Source organism: Cynocephalus volans, chromosome 4 (genome assembly GCF_027409185.1).
Source record: "Cynocephalus volans isolate mCynVol1 chromosome 4, mCynVol1.pri, whole genome shotgun sequence".
NCBI classification, from domain to species: Eukaryota; Metazoa; Chordata; class Mammalia; order Dermoptera; family Cynocephalidae; genus Cynocephalus; species Cynocephalus volans.
This window is the reverse complement of record NC_084463.1, coordinates 166,951,014-166,967,181: the sequence shown is the minus strand read 5'-3', so window position 1 is coordinate 166,967,181 and position 16,168 is coordinate 166,951,014. Positions and strand designations below refer to the sequence as shown.

General features: G+C 63.1%; 1 protein-coding gene across 1 annotated transcript; it reads right to left on the bottom strand.

The window, feature by feature from the left end:
• Positions 1-782: 782 nt before the first annotated feature.
• IGF2 (insulin like growth factor 2) lies at positions 783-9,022 on the bottom strand. The gene is made up of 6 exons (XM_063095196.1): positions 8,915-9,022; positions 8,182-8,779; positions 7,060-8,069; positions 4,346-4,508; positions 2,505-2,653; positions 783-2,197 (listed from the first exon to the last, which is right to left on the bottom strand). The coding sequence occupies exons 1-6, from the start codon at positions 9,020-9,022 to the stop codon at positions 1,967-1,969; spliced, it is 2,259 nt and encodes a 752-aa protein (XP_062951266.1). The 3' UTR covers positions 783-1,966.
• Between the last annotated feature and the right edge of the window lie 7,146 nt (positions 9,023-16,168).

Genomic DNA, 16,168 nt, shown 5'->3' with positions numbered 1-16,168 from the left:
ACTTCCCACACTCCCCATCAGGCTACTCGGGGACATGTCTGCTGGGCTGCCACCGACTCCAATCTGGCCAAACTCGTTCCTTGCTCCGGCTAGGATGCTCGATACGTAAGGTGTACGGGTGGTGGGATCTGGGGAGCATCATGGCTCACACTGCAGGGAGCCGTGGGGACAGGCGCCGAGAAGGAGACACCTCCCTCATCGTGGAAAGATGGAACCTCAGCCTAGCCTGGGACTACACCCTTCCCACCCTACAGGCGCATCCCAGGAAGATGTCACACCCCACAGCTCCGGCCCCAAAGGTGGTCAGCTGCACACCCAGGCCTTGGCCATCCGAGCCCTGTCCTCTCAGAGGTGAGGAGGGCAGGGAGGGGAAGGCAGGGCGAAAACAGGGCCACAGGCAGCGGAGGTGGGGACCAGAGGGGAGCTCAGACCATGAAAACAGCTCAGAGAATTTGGGGTGGGTCTCAGCCTGATCTGCATAATGTGGGGTCGGATATTTTAGTTGCTTAGTTATTTGTGGTTTCATCCAATTGTGTGGGGGTTCATGTGAGTGTGCGAGGATGTGTGTGTGAGCAGATGCATACGTGTGTGCAGATGTACGTGTGTGCAGCTGTGTGCGGGTGTGTGGCATATGTGTGTGTGCCTGTGTAAGGGTGTGTATATGTAGGTGTGTGTGTGAGGGTGTGTTGTGTATGCAGGTGGGTGTGTTGTGTATGCAGGTGGGTGCATGTGTGTGTGAAGGTGTGTGTGGTGGGTGTATGTGTGTGTGAAGGTGTGTGTGGTGGGTGTATGTGTGTGTGAAGGTGTGTGTGGTGGGTGTATGTGTGTGTGAAGGTGTGTGTGGTGGGTGCATGTGTGTGTGAAGTGTGTGTGTGTGGTGGGTGCATGTGTGTGAAGTGTGTGTGTGTGTGTGGTGGGTGCATGTGTGTACGTGTGTGTGTGAAGGTGTGTGTGGTGGGTGCATGTGTGTGCATATGTGTGTGAAGGTGTGTGTGCAGGTGGGTGCATGAGTGTGTGAGGGTATGTTGCGCCTGCAGGTGTGTGTCCGTGTGGCTGCAGGGATGCATGTGGGTGTGTGTGCTCTTTAGGGTGAGGATTGGGATGTAAGATTTGGTGGAATTTGGAGGTTAACGCCAATTAAGTTTTATTTGCCGAATTTTGGTTTTCACGGTCCATTTTCCCCTCCTTTGGTCTTATTGGGTCCCTCCAACTAGCCTCGTGATGATCTCTAGTGATGGAAAATTGAGCAAGGAATGAGTCTGGGTCCCTGGTGTTGTTGGGACAGCCGATTCACAGAGGAAGTGCCCAGTCAAAAGGTTCTCGTGAGAAGGGAGATGGCATGGGGCACTCACGTGACCACCTGTGAGTCCCCTTCCTTTCTCTTGGATGCTTCAGGGACTCAAGTCCAAGCCAATTTGACTCAAGGTCCCGAGTGGAAGAGAAGGAAGGGGGGGGGGGCTGCCAAATTCCTTTATTTTGCCAATTGTTCCTAAGCCAATTCGTTTTTAGTATTTTTTCAGCCAATTGATTTTTTTGGTTTTTGGGTTTTTTTTTTTTTTTTTTTTTTAAGCTAATTAGTGTTTCTGCTGTTTCTTTAAAAAGCCAATTAGTTTCAAGGGAGCTGGTGTGTGTGTGTGTTTTAGGGTTTCATGTCTTCAATTTTTTGATGAGTGGGGGTAATTTGGGGATAATTTGGGGGGGGGAGTGTTGTGTGGAGGATGTTTAAAGCCAATCGGTTCTGTATATTTTTGAAGATGTTGCTGTATTCCCTCAGCCCGGTGGACGGGGCCGAAGAGAGAAGAGCCTGATCTGGGGAGGCGGGGCATGGGGGCTAGGGTTGGGAGAAGCCCGCCGGGGGAGATGGCACAGAGAGATTTTAGGATGGGACCCGATGGAAAAACCCTGGTCAAGAGGAGTCACAGAGTGATGGTACCATGGTGCAGAATCACGACAATTTGGCTCACTTCTAATTGCTGGACATCTCCGGAGAGGCGCCCCCGTGGGCGGGGTCTAGGGTGGGCAGGGCGATCAGGGGACGGTGACGCTTGGCCTCTCTGAACGCCTCGAGCTCCTTGGCGAGCACGCGACCCCGGCGGGCGCGCAGGAGGGCAGGCAGGCCCCTGCGCAGGCGTTGGGTGGACTGCTTCCAGGTGTCATAGTGGAAGAACTTGCCCACGGGGTATCTGGGGAAGTTGTCCTGAGAGGGGAGGGGCCAGTCAGCAGGTGCCCGGGCCACGGGCTCCTCCACCCGAGCTGCCGCCCTCCCGCGTGGGCCTCACGGCGACCTGACGGGGAGACTCTCCCACACCTGCAACCGCACCAGCGAAAGTGTAACGGGTCAATAACTCAAGCTGACGTCCATGGGGAGGTGGCACAAGGACCAAAGATGTGACCTGCTCCCCAGTTACACTTGAAGTTAAGAAGCTGGCTCGTCCCTGACCCCTGGCTAAGAGGTCCCAGCTGCTGAAGGGAACAATCTGTCTCCAGAGAGAGGCGGACCTTACCGGAAGCACGGTCGGAGGGGTCGACACGTCCCTCTCGGACTTGGCGGGGGTGGCGCAGTAGGTCTCCAGGAGGGCCAGGTCGCAGCTGCGGAAGCAGCACTCCTCAACGATGCCACGGCTGCGGCGGCTCACGCGGCTCGCAGGCCTGCCTGGAATACCCACAGGACAGAGAGAGCTGACTTCAGTGCCCAGCCCCCCAAGGAGGGCTGGAGAAGTCCACCGCCGCCCACAGGGCAGGCCCTGGATGGACACTTGGTCACCCTGCGAAGACAGGGGGAGAAGCGAGAGACAGCAGGCAGAGGTGTCCCGAAAGGAGAGAGGTGTGGGGCATGCTCTGGACCGGCCCCTGGCCTCTGCTGCCTCCTTGCTCACACTGCACATGGGCACAGCCTCTCGGCCCCACGGCTGGCCAGACACCTCCGGGACCAGAGGTCCACACTGCAGGTGGCTGGGAAAACGTGTGGGGTGTGAGTCCAGCTCGGGGGGCTGCCCAGCAAGGGGCCTGGACCCGCAGGAGGGACCGCTGGTAGACACAAGCATGTTCCCTGAGCCTGGAACCCTGACCTGGCATGACCTAGGAGCCGGGAGGGGCCCCCACACCCCGAGAGCGCTGAGTCGGGCAGGACAGGGCAGGAGAGGAGAAGACGGGAGGAGAGGAGTGAGGAAGCCATGGAGCCGCTCCCTTCTGTCATCCCGTCTTCCCCCTCTCCCCCACGGCAGGGATCAGCTGCAGGAGAAAGTCGCTGGGGACTTCACCCTGGGGTGCCAGGGGGCAGGTGCCATCGGTGGGTGGGGAAAGGAGGGAGACCCGTCATAGGGTCTCAGAAGTGGGACTCGCCCCTCTCTTAGGAGAACCTACGTGGGGACCGGCTGGCACCTGGCCCTGCAGAGCCTACCCCCAAAAGAGGCAGCAGGCAGGCAGGCAAGGGAGAGGCACAGGAGAGGCCGGGGGCGGGGGTGACAGAGCGACCAGCAGCAGGAGCACTTTTCAGAGAGAAGCACCGTGAGCCCCAGCGTGGGCAAGAAGAGGCCGCAGAAGAGGTGCCCGTGAGAGTGCCAGCTGGGGAAGACAGGCGGCCACGGCAGCGAGGGCAGTCCCCGCTGCAACGCCCTCTGTCATGCCCCCAGCTTCTACCCAGGTGTCCACCCAGCCCCCTCTTCTGGGAGGGTGAGTCTAAAGGACGGCAAGCAGTGAGCCCGCCCACCAACCCCTGAGGCTGGGAAATCAAGAGACAAGCAGGGAGAGCCATCGAAGCACTCTCACAGTCAGCAGGTGGGCGCCCCAGCCCCGCCGCCCTCCCCCTGCACCCCCCATGGTGGAGTGTGCACACTCAGCCCTGCCACCAGCCAACCACGTTTGCTTTTGTTTTTATTGATTTTAAATCCACTTCATTGAATTTAAAATCTGATCACCCATGAACACATACCCCTTGTCAAAATGCCCAAAGGTGCAGGAAACAGGCAGGTGTCTTTCCCAGAGTCCACAGCCCTGCCCAAGGGCGTGGTATCTGGGCAGAGGGTCCTCAAGTCCTCCTACCTGGAGCTCTGACCCCAAGGGGGACCCCTGTGAGTTCCCGTGAAGCCTGGGGGCATCCCCAGCCCACCCTCCATGAGAGTCCCATTGCAGGAGACTCGGGTGGTGTGGGCCCCGCCCAGGAACCCTGCAGGTGCTCAGTTAATGCACCTGGAAGGGGAAAGTCCAGAGCACAGGCGGGCCCTTCACGCTGGAGGGCCCTCCCTGTCACACAGGGAGGTCAGACCCAGGCCTGATGAAGCGTCCAACACTGGCTGAGCAACTGCTGTGTATCCCTCCCCTCGCCCCGCTCCTCTGAGCTACTTACTGAAGTAAAAGCCGCGGTCCCCACAGACAAACTGGAGGGTGTCCACCAGCTCCCCGCCGCACAGGGTCTCACTGGGGCGGTAAGCAGCAATGCAGCACGAGGCAAAGGCCAAGAAGGCGAGGAGCACCAGCGTCGACTTCCCCATCGGGAGGCCTATCAGGGTCTGCGGGCAGGAGGGTGATGTGAGTGAGGCGCCCCGGCTCCCAGAGCGCGGCCTTTTCACGTTACTGTCTTAATCACAAAAGTGACACACGTGCCGTCCCTGCTGAGGCGAGGGCCCGGGTCCCCCAAGCATGAAGGCAAGTTTGGGAGGACACAGCCAGTGCTTGGTAGCTGCGGTGGGCAGGACGTGCTGGTGATTTCACATGGGGGTGCCTGTCCCCCTCGTCTTTACTGCAAGAGCTCAGCCACGCCCGCAGCAGCAGGGGCCAGTGCTGGACACCAGACCTGGCCTCCGTCCTATGACATCACGAGGGCGGGGCCAGCCCCAGGGCCCACGTCACCACATCTCAGGCCTCCAAGCTCCAGCCAAGATGGTAGGTAGCTCCACCCCACCATAGAGCAAGTGAATCCAAGAGGACCAGCCCTCTTCCTCCCCACCCCACCCCAGCCGAGCAGGGGGGTCCAGGAGGACCATCCCCTCCCCCAGCAGCAGCCAGCCCCACCCCTTTCCCCTTTCCCAGGGCTTTTCCACCCTTCCAGTCTGTGCTGAGCAGAGCTCAGGTCAAGGGGTCCAGTGGTTAGCACAACCACGCCACGCGTACTCCTAGGGGCCCTGCTCTCCTGAGCCACCCAGTGCTCAACTCCGGTCTGCCCTGGGCACCACAAACACACGCAAAAGCCAAAAGCCTTCTTTCCAGGCCTCACAACATACTACCCGGGGCCAGGGACCTCCAAGTCCCTCTGTGACCACCAGACCATCTCCCCTTTGGGGACAACAAACTCCACCCACGGGAGCTGAAGACAGCAGGTCAGGCCACCTGGAGGCTGGACTCCAGGTCCCCCAGGCTCAACGTGGAAAGGGAGACACATCTCAGGACACGCCCCTCCACAGGCTGTGTGGCAGCAGGGCTGGCTGGGGCAAGGGTTACCCAACTCCCTTAGGGGTGGGAGGCTTGGACTGGACACAGCAAGCTGCCCCTGCCCCTGCAGAAGGTGGGGCCCTCCAGGCTGGCAGCCCCAGCCTTCCCTCCACAGGCCCAGGGGATTTTTTGATGCAATAAATCATGTGAGAGACGGAGCGGGGAATAAGAAAGAAACACAATCTTGCTTAAGCTCTCTAGAGCAGGGGCCAGTTCCACAGCAGGATCTAAAGCCACCTTGATCACCTCCTCGCTGCCCCCCAACCTGCTCCTCACCGCCCCCCCCCCCTGCCACCCCCTTCCAAATTCTAACAACCACGCAGCTAGCTAGCGACTCAGCCGGGGGTCGGCTCCACCGGCTGCCCTTGCGGTGCCTCCCGCAAACCCGACCACTCCGTGGCTGGAGGTCGAGCCAGGCACCAGCGGGAAGCAGGAGACCGAACGAGAGGCACGCAGAGGTGCAGGCAGGTGAGGGGCTCGGGAGGAGGAGCCGGCTGCTGGACGAGGAGGGTGGCAGAAGGGAAGGGGCAGAAGAGGAAGGGGCAGGTGAGGAAGCCAAGAACCAGGTGGGCGGGCAGGGCAGGGCAGAGGCCCAGAGAGCGGGCTGGAGGGGTGTGGGAGAGGCGGCAGGCAGGGCTGCAGGGGCCCAGGCCCGAGGCGTGGGCCGGTGCCCCTCGGCAGGCTGGCAGGCTGGAGCGGGATGGCAGTGAGGGTCCTCGCTCGACAGCCCTGGTTACCTGCAGCTCGACAGGAAGCTCGCTGGGGCTGGAGGAGGAGGAGGAAGAGGAGGCTGGAGGTCTCTCCCAGGAGAAGCTAATGTCCAGTTTGCAGGCTGGTCAGTGCCTCGGCTTTTATGTGTGAGCGGGCTCCTCCCAGCCCTGGCTCCACCCCAGCCCCCACCCCTCTGCCCGCTGACCACTCCCCCCGCCCCCTGTGCTCCCGCCCCCTCCGTCCTCCCAGCCAGTCCCTTCTGTCCTGCAGCCCCAGGCGCTAGCCCTGGACCATCCCTTAGCGAAGTGCCACGGCGGGGGTGTGTGTGGGGGGGGGCTCATCCTGCACCCCCCAGCCCAAGTCTGCACAGGGCAATGGGAGCAGAGAGTGCGGGTGGGGTGGGCTCCTTCCCACCTCCTCGTATGGAAACTTCCACGCTGCCCACTGGGCGGGGGGCAGTCGCCCCTCTCTGGGCGGCACACTCCTGCCTTTCCGAGCCTCACACAGGCCCCCTCTTCCCAGACTCCTACTTGGAAACGTGGGGGACAGAGAAAGGGTGCAGGGGGGAGATGGTGCAAGTGTGGCGCCTGGCAGGACTCTTGCCAACTCAGCCCCCTCGCTCCATCCTGGCCCCGCCCACCCAGTTTTCCTCTCGGTCTTGCTGGCACCGAGTCAACATACCAGGGTGGGCTTCTGCGACTCTGCGCCCGGGGCGCGGGGGGGGTGGGGGGACAGGACCCGCACGGCGCAAGTCACGCATTGTCAGCCACGCGCCCCCGCACCCACCAACCGACCAGGAAGTCGCCTCCGCGGACGGCTCGCACGTCCCCGGGCGCTTCCCGACGCCCCCTCCCCGCGGTTCCAGGGCACGGTCGCCGCCCCGAGGCCCCCGCCCTGCCCGGCCGGCCGCGCGCCGCTTACCTGGAAGCCGGCGTCGCTGCGCCCGCCTCCCTGCTGCGTATCGCAAACCGAACAGCGGGCGTTGGCCCTCCTGCCGGGCACTCCTCTGCCAGCGCCGCTCTGGCCGGGTCGCGGGGGCCGAATGTGCGACGGGGCAGAGCGGGGGGATGGCTTTTGTGGGGGGTGGGAGGACTCGTCCGATCGCTTAGGGGGGGCGGGCTGTCTTCGGGCTGGGGCGGGCCAGATGTTGTACTTTTCGGGGGGGAAAGGGTGTCGGGAAATGAGGTCGGCTGTTGTATCAAGGACAGGAGGGGACAGAGACAGTCGGAGAGACAGAGTGAACGTGAAACGGGGGGGGCCGAAGAGCGGGCGAGACGGAGAGGGGACAGCGAGAGGCGGGCAGGTCGCAGCGGGCGAGGACAGCGCCAGAGAAACAGAAGCTACGATGAGCCCACTCGCGGCGCGACGTGGGCGCGGGAGGGAGGGCGGGCGTGAGGGGGGCGGGAGTCGGAGGCCAGGAGCCGGGGGGGCCGGGAGGGAGCGCAGGGCAGGCGGCGGGAGAAAGGGGGGCCGGGGCCAGGCGCAGAGAGGGGCCGGGGAGCGCAGAGAAGCCGGGGAAGGCGGCCACGTCGGGGGGCCGGGGCAGGGCCTGAGTGGGGGCGGAGTGGAGGCGTCCCCGCGCCGCGGGCGCCCAGCTCGGTGTGGGCCGACGGAGCCCTCGGCCGTCGCGAGCCCGGGCCTCGGGGGGAAGCAGGCGGCGGCGCCGCTCGGGGCCGCTCGGGGGCGCGGCGAGGAGGCAGAGAGCGGCCGAGGCTGCGCGCAGGGGAGGGCCGGGGGGGAGCGCGGGGGGTGACGACGCCGGCGGCCTGCGGGCCGGACTGCCTGCGGGGGGGACCGCCTCCTCGGGCGAAGCGGGGACGGGCGTTGAGGTAGATGGAGGAGGAGGCGGCGGGGAGTCCGCAGGCCCGACGGAGCGCGGCCCCGCCGACGGCGCCCGGGTCGGGGGTCAGCAGCGAGGCGGCGGGCGGCGTCTGCGCGGGGCCGCCAGCCCGGGTGGAGGCGCTGGCGGGCCGAGCGCGGGCGGGCGTGGGCCGGGCGGCGGGGGGCGGCCGGAAGGGGGGCCGGGGGCCGGCCTGGCCTCACGCAGCTCCGCCGGAGAGCAGGCGAAGTGCGGGCGCCCACGCCCGGCTCTTATAGCCGCGCCGCCCCGCGGCTCGGCGCCCGCCCGGGCCCCGCTGGCCGCGCGCCCGCGCCAATGGGCGCCCGCCGGGCCTCGCCCCGCCCCCGGCCCGGGCCCGCCCCCGAGGCGCGAGCGGGGGGGACACGCGGGCGGGCGGGGGGGGCGAGGGGCGCGCGGGGGCGAGAGCGGGCGGGGGGCGGGGAGCGCGCGGGACGTGCCGAGACCCCGTTTTGAGGACCTCGGGGCCCCACCTCGGGTTTCCGGGGGGCGCGCGGTGTCCCCCGGCCCTAGCGGGCTTCCACGGGGGACTCCACGGCGGGGGGCGCAGGTGGCTCGGTGCGGGGTCCGGGGGTCCCCTTCGAGAGCCGCGACGGAAGGGGGATCCCCTGGCCTCGGGCGGGGCGCGCAGCCACCACCTGCCCGGGCGGGTGGAGCGGGCCGCGCGGCGCCTCGCGCCGCAGCCGGATCCCGAGCGCCCCCCGGTGCCGCGCGGGAGCCCCGGAGCAGCCGCGGGGCGGCCAGGTGCGGGACGCGGGAAAGGCCGGCGGGGCCGGGCCAGAGCTAGGCCGGGCGCGCGGAGCCTGCCACGGCCGCGCCCGCCGGCACCGAGGCAGCGGGGCGGGAGACACAGCCCGAGTCCTACCTGCGTGGCCGCGCTCACCGGGCTGCGTCTGTGCAGCTCGCCTCGGGGCCCACCCAAAGTATCCGGACAAGGGCCGCGCCGTCCTCCGTGCGCTGGACCTGTGCTGACACGTGCTCAGCCCCGGGGGCCACCGCGGTAGTCCGGGGGTCTGGGTGACCCATCTCCTGGAGAGGTCGGATGGATGGGGCGAGAAGGCGTCGTGACTCTTGCCAAGCCCGAGCCGCGCACAAGCCGCGCACAAGCCCCGCAGCCCGGCCCGCCCGCGCCTCGCCGAGGGGAAGGGGCCGCCACTGGCGGAAACCCGCGCCCCGCCGGCCCCTCGCTCCGCCATCAATCACCGCGCCCGCTCTCGGCGCGCGCCTCCCCGAGTGCTCGGCCCGGCGGGCTGCAGGCGCCGCGCCGCCCGGGCGGGAAGAGCCTCTCCTCGGCGTCCCTGCGGCCCAGCGCCCTGCCCGACCCGCTTCGGGGCGGCCAAGCCGCTTTCCCCAGTTGTGATCGTGGCAAAGAGCAACGAGAGCGCTGCCGGTTTCGGGGCGCCCAGCCCGGGCGAGCGCGCCGGCCTCCCGGCGGCAGCCCGGGGCAGACGCCCGCCCGGGCGGGACAGCGGCGGGCGTGTGCCGGGAGCCGGGCTGGGGCCGCGGAGGCGGCAGGACCGGCGCGGCGGGGAGCTCACCGCGAGGCTGGAGGCTGCGGGCTGCGTCCGCGGGCGCACGAGGAGCCAAAGCCGCGGGCGATGTACGCTGGTGAAGGTGAGCGAGACCCCGGGAGCGGTCCGCGGTGTCCGGGGGCAACGCCCAGTCCGTTGGAAGACCCAGGGACAATGCCCAAATTTGGGGGAAACTGGGGGCGATGCCCAGTCGTTTTCCTGGACGCGGGAGAAGCACGGCTCACGTCCTGGGGACGCGCGGCCGGCCCAAGTGTGTCTGAGAACGCAGGGAGCAATTTCCAAAATCCGAGTTGCTCCGGGGGCTTCGTAGGAGACGCGCGGAGAGGCCCCCAAACCCGTGCCCGCTGCGCTCGGCGGTGGGGGAGCTGCCCTGGGCGGCCGGCGGGCGGGAAACAAGACCCAGATCTCGGGGACGCCAGTCAGAGCTGTCTGGTTTGTGGGCCTAGAGAATGAGTATCGCGAAGCAGGGGCGCTCAGGGGAGAGGCCGCTCATGTGGGGACTGCGATTAATCCCTGGACTTGAGACTCCCGAAGAAGCGTTGAGATTTGGGGGTGAGGGTAACCGTTCCATGCCATTGGGGACTTTGGAATCCGGGTCTACAATGGTGGTGGTTGGAGGCGGGGGGCGAATCCAGCGTCTTGGTCAGCAAGGTTAGGGGACCCGCGAAATCCCACACCGATTTGTGTGGGGGGGATAAGCTTTTTAAATTAAATCAAAGAAAATTCTCAGCAGGAAATTCGTGGGGACCTAAGAGGGACATTGCCTAAAATTGGGGGATGAAGAAAACAACGGACACTCCAAGGACCCGGACAAATTTTCCTTGTTCAGGAGACGTAGGGGCAAATTTCCACATTTTAAGAATGCAAGTTAGTGGCCTGGACACTTAAAGCACCCGGGAAAAGCAAACTTCATATTTACTGTGGCTTCCGGGAAAATTCTTAATGTAGACTAAACTAAATTTGGGGGAACCTGGAGAGTGATCAGTACGTTTGGGAAATGCAGAAGATTAATGTCCCTTTATATTTTAATTTTTAAATTGACTTCAGTTAGTTTAGTTTTGGTGAGCAAGGAAAAAAAAAAAATCCTGTATGTTTTCCTGGACAATGTCTGCATTTGGGGAACCCCCAGAAAACACAGTCCAAGTTTTAGGGATCCAAAGAAACTCCCCAATGCTGATTGATATCTAAATTTCAGGGAGCCTGGATAGGAGCTAGGAAACTTGTAAGACAGCGGCCTTGAATGCCTGGGATTTCTAGGACACAGGAATATTTTTCAGTGTGCTTTGGGGGTTCATGGAATGTTACGTAAATTTAGGGGTATTCAGGACGTGGGGTCTTAAAGTCAGGAGACTCATAAGTCCATGTTCCAAAAAAAAAAAAAAATTTGTTTTGTGGAGGGAAAAAAATTTTTCAATTTGTTTTGGAAGGCGGGAAGGCAGTACCTCAATTTGGGGGCCCTAGGAAAATAATTTTTTAATGTCAGGACCCAGGGAAGTTGCTCGGAGTCCTTGGAGGATGTGAGGGTCAATAGCTAAGTTTTAGGGAAAAGAGATTAGGAGTTTCTTGGTCACAGGGCTTGGAGAACCAATGTCCAAATTTTGTGATCTACAGGCAGTGTGCAGTGTGTTTGCAGAAAACATTGCTCAGATTTGGGGTGACTCTGTGGGTGCATGGGTTGCTTTGGGGCCCAAGAAATCGGTGCCTTTCTTTGACCCAAGTGTAGTACTGCATGTGTTTGCGGGGCTTGTAGGGCATTGCCTGATATTTGAGGGAGCCTCGCGTGTCCGAATATGAAGGATCAGGAAAAAGGTCCAGTGTGGTCCTGGAATTCGGATTTGGGATAGGTGTCTGAATTTTAGAAAACTTGGATTCTTGTCAGTAAGCTAGTGGGGCCCAGGGAATCGTAGTATTCAGAATGTTGTGATGCAGAGAAAATGCTCAGAATGTCTGAGGATTGGGGGCACTCAATGAAGCCCGGTATAATGAGAAATAGGTTCTGCCAAGGGTTCGTTTTGTGTGTGGTGTGACCCAAAGGGACCTGGGAAATCATGTGTGATTTGGGGAGAGCCTAGAAAATTCTCAGTCACACTTGAGCACACCTTGGGTAATTGCTCAGAGTGCTGGAGGGGCTGGGTAACAGTGTCTAAATTTTAAGTCTGATTAGTGGCCAGGAAGCTTGAAGAGCCCCCGGAAATTTGTGGCCCACACACACACACACACACACACAATTGCTCAATGAGTTTTGGGGATAATTGGAGAACTCATTCTCTCAATTTTACGGGACTCAGGAAATCAGAATGCAGATTGCTTACGATTCAGAAAAAGGGCTCTGTGTGCTTTGGGTGTAATGCCTAAATTTGGGAAAAGCATAGAAAACCACGTACAGACTTTGAGAGTTCCAGGAAGGCTGCTCCGTGTGTTGTGGAGAGCTGGCATTCCACGAGGAGTAAAATTTAAGAAACCCTGATCGATGCCAACAGATCTGTGGAACTCCGTGGAGGGTGTCCCCAACTGTGGCGACCCAGGCGAATGGGGGAGTCAGAACAGGGACAGTAAGCGTAGGAGACCCTGGCGTTAACATCTACAATTATGGGGACACAGGGAAAAAGCTGACTCGTTTTGAGAACAATGCGTCAATGCCAGAAAAACTCCGCACATTCTGGGGAGCCAGAGAAACTGGTCGGCACGACCGCAGGACCGGGGGCTCATGGTTTAAATTTCAGGAAACCCGGGTTGGGGTTGTCTGTAAGTCGGTAGGACCCGGAGGGTGGCGGGTGCACCTAAAACTGTTAAGAGCCCGGGGAAAAAAACAAATTTGGGAACCCGGGTCACGTAGTGAAAATCGGGGGAAGCCAGCAGGGGCTTGAGGAGTTTTGAAGTCCCCCGAAATTCATGTCCAAGCACATGTGCGACCTGTAGACCCGCCGAACGTGTCTGGGGGAGCAGGGGAGCAATGCTTAAACTCGGGGATCGCAGAAACAGCGACGCCCGCGTTTGGGGGAGGCCGGTGAGGTGTTCGGACGGGTGGCCCCGGGGATCGAGGGCCGCGTTGGAGAGGCCGGGCGGGAAGGCGCGCGCCGCGGGGACCTAGCGCGCAGCGCCCGCGCCCTCCCTGGGGCCAGGGCGCGGCGGCGCGGGCAGGTAGCGCGGGCGCCCGGTGTGCGCGCCCCGGGCAGGGCCGCGCGGCGCGTCCTGTCGCCTCCCGCCGAGCAGAGCGCGCGTGCGGCGGAGCCCGCGCCGGGCCGGGCGCGGCTTCCCGGGCGCTGCTTCCCGGGGCTCTCGGCTCCCCGCTCGGCCGCCGCCGCCGCGCCCCACGCGCTTCCGCGCTGCGAGCCTAGGCGAAGCCGCGTCCGGGCCGCCGCCGGGGGCAGGCTCGTCCCCGGCTTGGCTTGGGGACCCGGAGCACCCCTGGTGGCCATCCCCCCCGGCCGCCCGGGCGCCCCGCGAGCGCCGTTCGGGCCTTCGCCAGCCCCCAAAGAAAGGTGAAACCAACTTCGTTTCGGTAATGCGAGAGAGGAGAGGAAACGGGAGAAAAGGCGAGAAACGGGGGGCGGGAGGAGAGAAAGGGGGTCCGGACTGCGCGGTGGCTGGGGTGCCGCGGGTCTCCTTTCCTTTTCTCCGAGAGAATCTTTACGAAAAGCCTCCCCACCCGGGCTGGGGAAAGTCCAGTTCCTTAAAGGCAAACACTGAGCACGCACGCAGGCGCGCGCAGCGCTGCCGGCACAGGCAAGGTCACCCTCAGCGCCGGGCAGTGCTGGGGGTGGGGGACAGCGGCCCCAGAGGGACCTGAGGGGTGGGGGTCTTCCGGAGAGGGGGCGCTGCCGGGGGGGGGGGGCGGCGGAGTGGTGGGGACCCCGGGGCGAGTACGTGGGCGGCGTGCTTGTTCCCACTGTCACCCCACAGAGAGACCCAGGCTGGAGGGGGTGCAGCGCCAAGGCTGGCACTCTGGAGAGGCAGGGGTTAATGCCACTGGACAGGTGTGGGGACCCGGGCAGGGTGGAAGCATCTCCTTCACACTAGCTTGGCAAGACAGGGAGAGACCCCCCCTCTCCGCCCCCAATGAAAAACAGCCCATTTTCCACCCAGAGCATAAGGCACGTGGGGAATGTTCCCCTTTCAAATTCCAGTCCGCATCAATCACCCCGTGTCCCATTCCAAGAACATCTGGCCTGTCTCCCCCCACCCATCGCTGCCCCCCTTCCCTTTCCGCCAGCCTCTGCAGTCTCCCGCGTCCCTGGCGGTCGGGCCTGTCGGGTTAGCCTGGAGGAGGGAGGGAGCCTCCGGCGGAGACGCTTTGGTGTGTTCATGCTGTTGCCCACTTCAGGGTGACTTGTACATTTGGGGGTGAGGAGCATTTAAAAAGTGCCTGTCTGTGGCCCCAGGTCTCTTGGAGACCCGAGGAGTTGTGAAATTCTCGCCGAGGGTCTCTGCTGTGGACACACAGTCCCAAGGGCTGCCCTCGGCCCAGCTCTGGGTTCTCCACCTTTTGTCCAGGCCTGCTTCCCAGGCCGGGGATGGGCAGGGTGCTGGGGTGAGAGCCCCGCTTCCGAGTCGTGGGCTTTCCCCCTCGCTGGGGATACCTGGGGGACAACTACACCAGTGGCCCGTTTGGGGGCCCCTTTCCTGCTTTCTGCCCCGCAGAGGTGCCTGCCCTGGAGGAGCCACCGCCCGTGCTTGGAGAGGCAGGCCTGGAGTTTGCAAGGTAGGAAGAAGGCTGAGGTCACCTTGGGATGCCCACAGCCCAGCCATCACAGGGGCCCTACCAGGGCGGGCGGGGGCACACACGTTCCCCGCACGCACACACAGGGCTGCCTGCTGAGCCCTCGCCTTATTTAGTCAAAAGTGTGGCTAAGGGGGCAGGCTGGAGCTGGGGCAGATCCGGGTCACCCTGGGGCTCATAAAGCGCCGGCCGCGCCCCCAGCCAGGACCAGCGGGCAGGTTCTCCCTCATAGGCCCTCTCTTTACTCCCTATTTCTGGTCTCCCAAGGTAAGAAGGGTTCGACCAGTGTCCCAGGATGTCATGGGGCTGGGGTCTTCTCCTGCCCAGAGCTTGGCTGGTGGGAACTTTAGCCCCGAGCAGCGCCCTCCCCCCAGCCCTGCCCCAGCACCGCCCTAGCACCGCGGCAGTGCTGGTCTCCTCTCCGGACTAGCAAACCCAAATTCCCAAGAGAATTAGAGTCCTCTCAAAGACCTGGACTCACCCCCAGCCTGGCCCGTGCCCGGCCTGCAGCCCCCGTCCTCCTGCACCGCCCGGCTCCCCTCATTCCCTCTCGCCTGCAGGGGGCCTTTCACACTCCTCCCCAGCCCTGGCTCTGAGCTGGCTGCTCCCCCCTCCCTGGGACCAAGCCCAGTGTTTTACAAACCCAGCTTGTTCTCTGAGGGTCCCCTGAGTGCCCCTCTCTCACCCCCCACAGGGTGCCCGCCTGAGGCACAACTGTGCACTCCTCTCAGCTCTAGGAGGGACGTGCCCAACCAGCCTCAGCCCGGCCAGCCTGGGAAGCCAGGGACAGACGCCCTGAACCGGAACCGCCAACACCCAACAGCACAAACGGACAATAAAGCAAAAGCCAGAAGTACGTATGGGTCAGGGTGGGGGACACCGGGGAATGGCCAGGCTGGTGTGCTCCGGAAGGACAAGGCTGCACCAGCATGCTACTATCTTATGAGTGTCTGAGCTAAAGACACTTGTAAAAGAAAGTTCTTGGCTTCTCTCTGGGATGGGCAGACAGGCCTGGAAGGGGGTCACCTGCTGGGTCCCTCCCTGCAGGTCCTGGAGGGAGACCTGTCACTCGTGGGTCAGGCACAAGGACACAGACCCACGCGCCCCCCACCTCCCGTGCTCCCCAACCCCCACAGCCTGTTCCCCACACCCCAGTACCTGACCAGTGACCCAATGCCGCCACCACTTCCAAGCTGCTCCAGCAGAGTCAGAGGCGGCTCCGGCCAGCCAGGGGCCTTTCTAACCACCCCCCACCCCCATGCATGCACAGGAAGCCTCCTCCTCCGGCCTCCAAACACAATGGAGTAGTGACACCGGCACTTGTGAGGCCCCTCATGCTCAGAAATCTCTCTGGTCATTATCTCATTTGCTTTCCACGACTCTGGACAGCCGGGAGGGCTGAGACTGTTGCCCGCTTTGACAAACGGGGACAGACACAGAGAGGGGAAGCCACTGGTGCGAGGCCCCACAGCCTGGCAGCCGGGGCAGGGAGAGGCTGGGCCTCACATCCCCTAGCTGAGCCCAGCTCTTCTCCATCTCCGATTGCTCCCCAACGAGGAGTTTTTCCCTCTTCCCTCTCCTCAAATTCTGTCCTCATGTTGTCCCCACTGTCCCCCCCGGACCGCCTGCAATCTTCCTCTGCCCCCTGCCTCTTGTCCTTTTGCCTCTCCCAGGAGCTCCCCTCCGAGGACCTTGGATGCTGCAGAGACTGCAGGGATCTTTAGCTGCCGCACCGGAACCCCCCCCACCTCAAGAGAGAGGCACCTGGAGCTGACCCCCTAAACTCCAGAGACCAGCTGTGTGACTCTGAATATCTCCCCAGCCCTTCTGTAAAAGGGGGGAGATCCAAATCTGTGCTTGGGGGCTCCAGATCTTCGTGAGGGCTCCGAGACCCCTGCACAGAGCCGGACACATGGAGAG

What these genes read in the sequence shown, in the direction of transcription:
- IGF2 (XM_063095196.1), bottom strand. Translation starts at nt 9,022, where the DNA reads ATGGGTCACCCAGACCCCCGGACTACCGCGGTGGCCCCCGGGGCTGAG. An exon ending in CTGCTCTCCGGCGGAGCTGC is followed by an intron (nt 8,070 to 8,181) that starts GTGAGGCCAGGC and finishes GGCCCCGCGCAG; the next exon opens with ACGCCGCCCGCCGCCTCGCT. An exon ending in GCAGCGACGCCGGCTTCCAG is followed by an intron (nt 4,509 to 7,059) that starts GTAAGCGGCGCG and finishes TCCTGCCCGCAG; the next exon opens with ACCCTGATAGGCCTCCCGAT.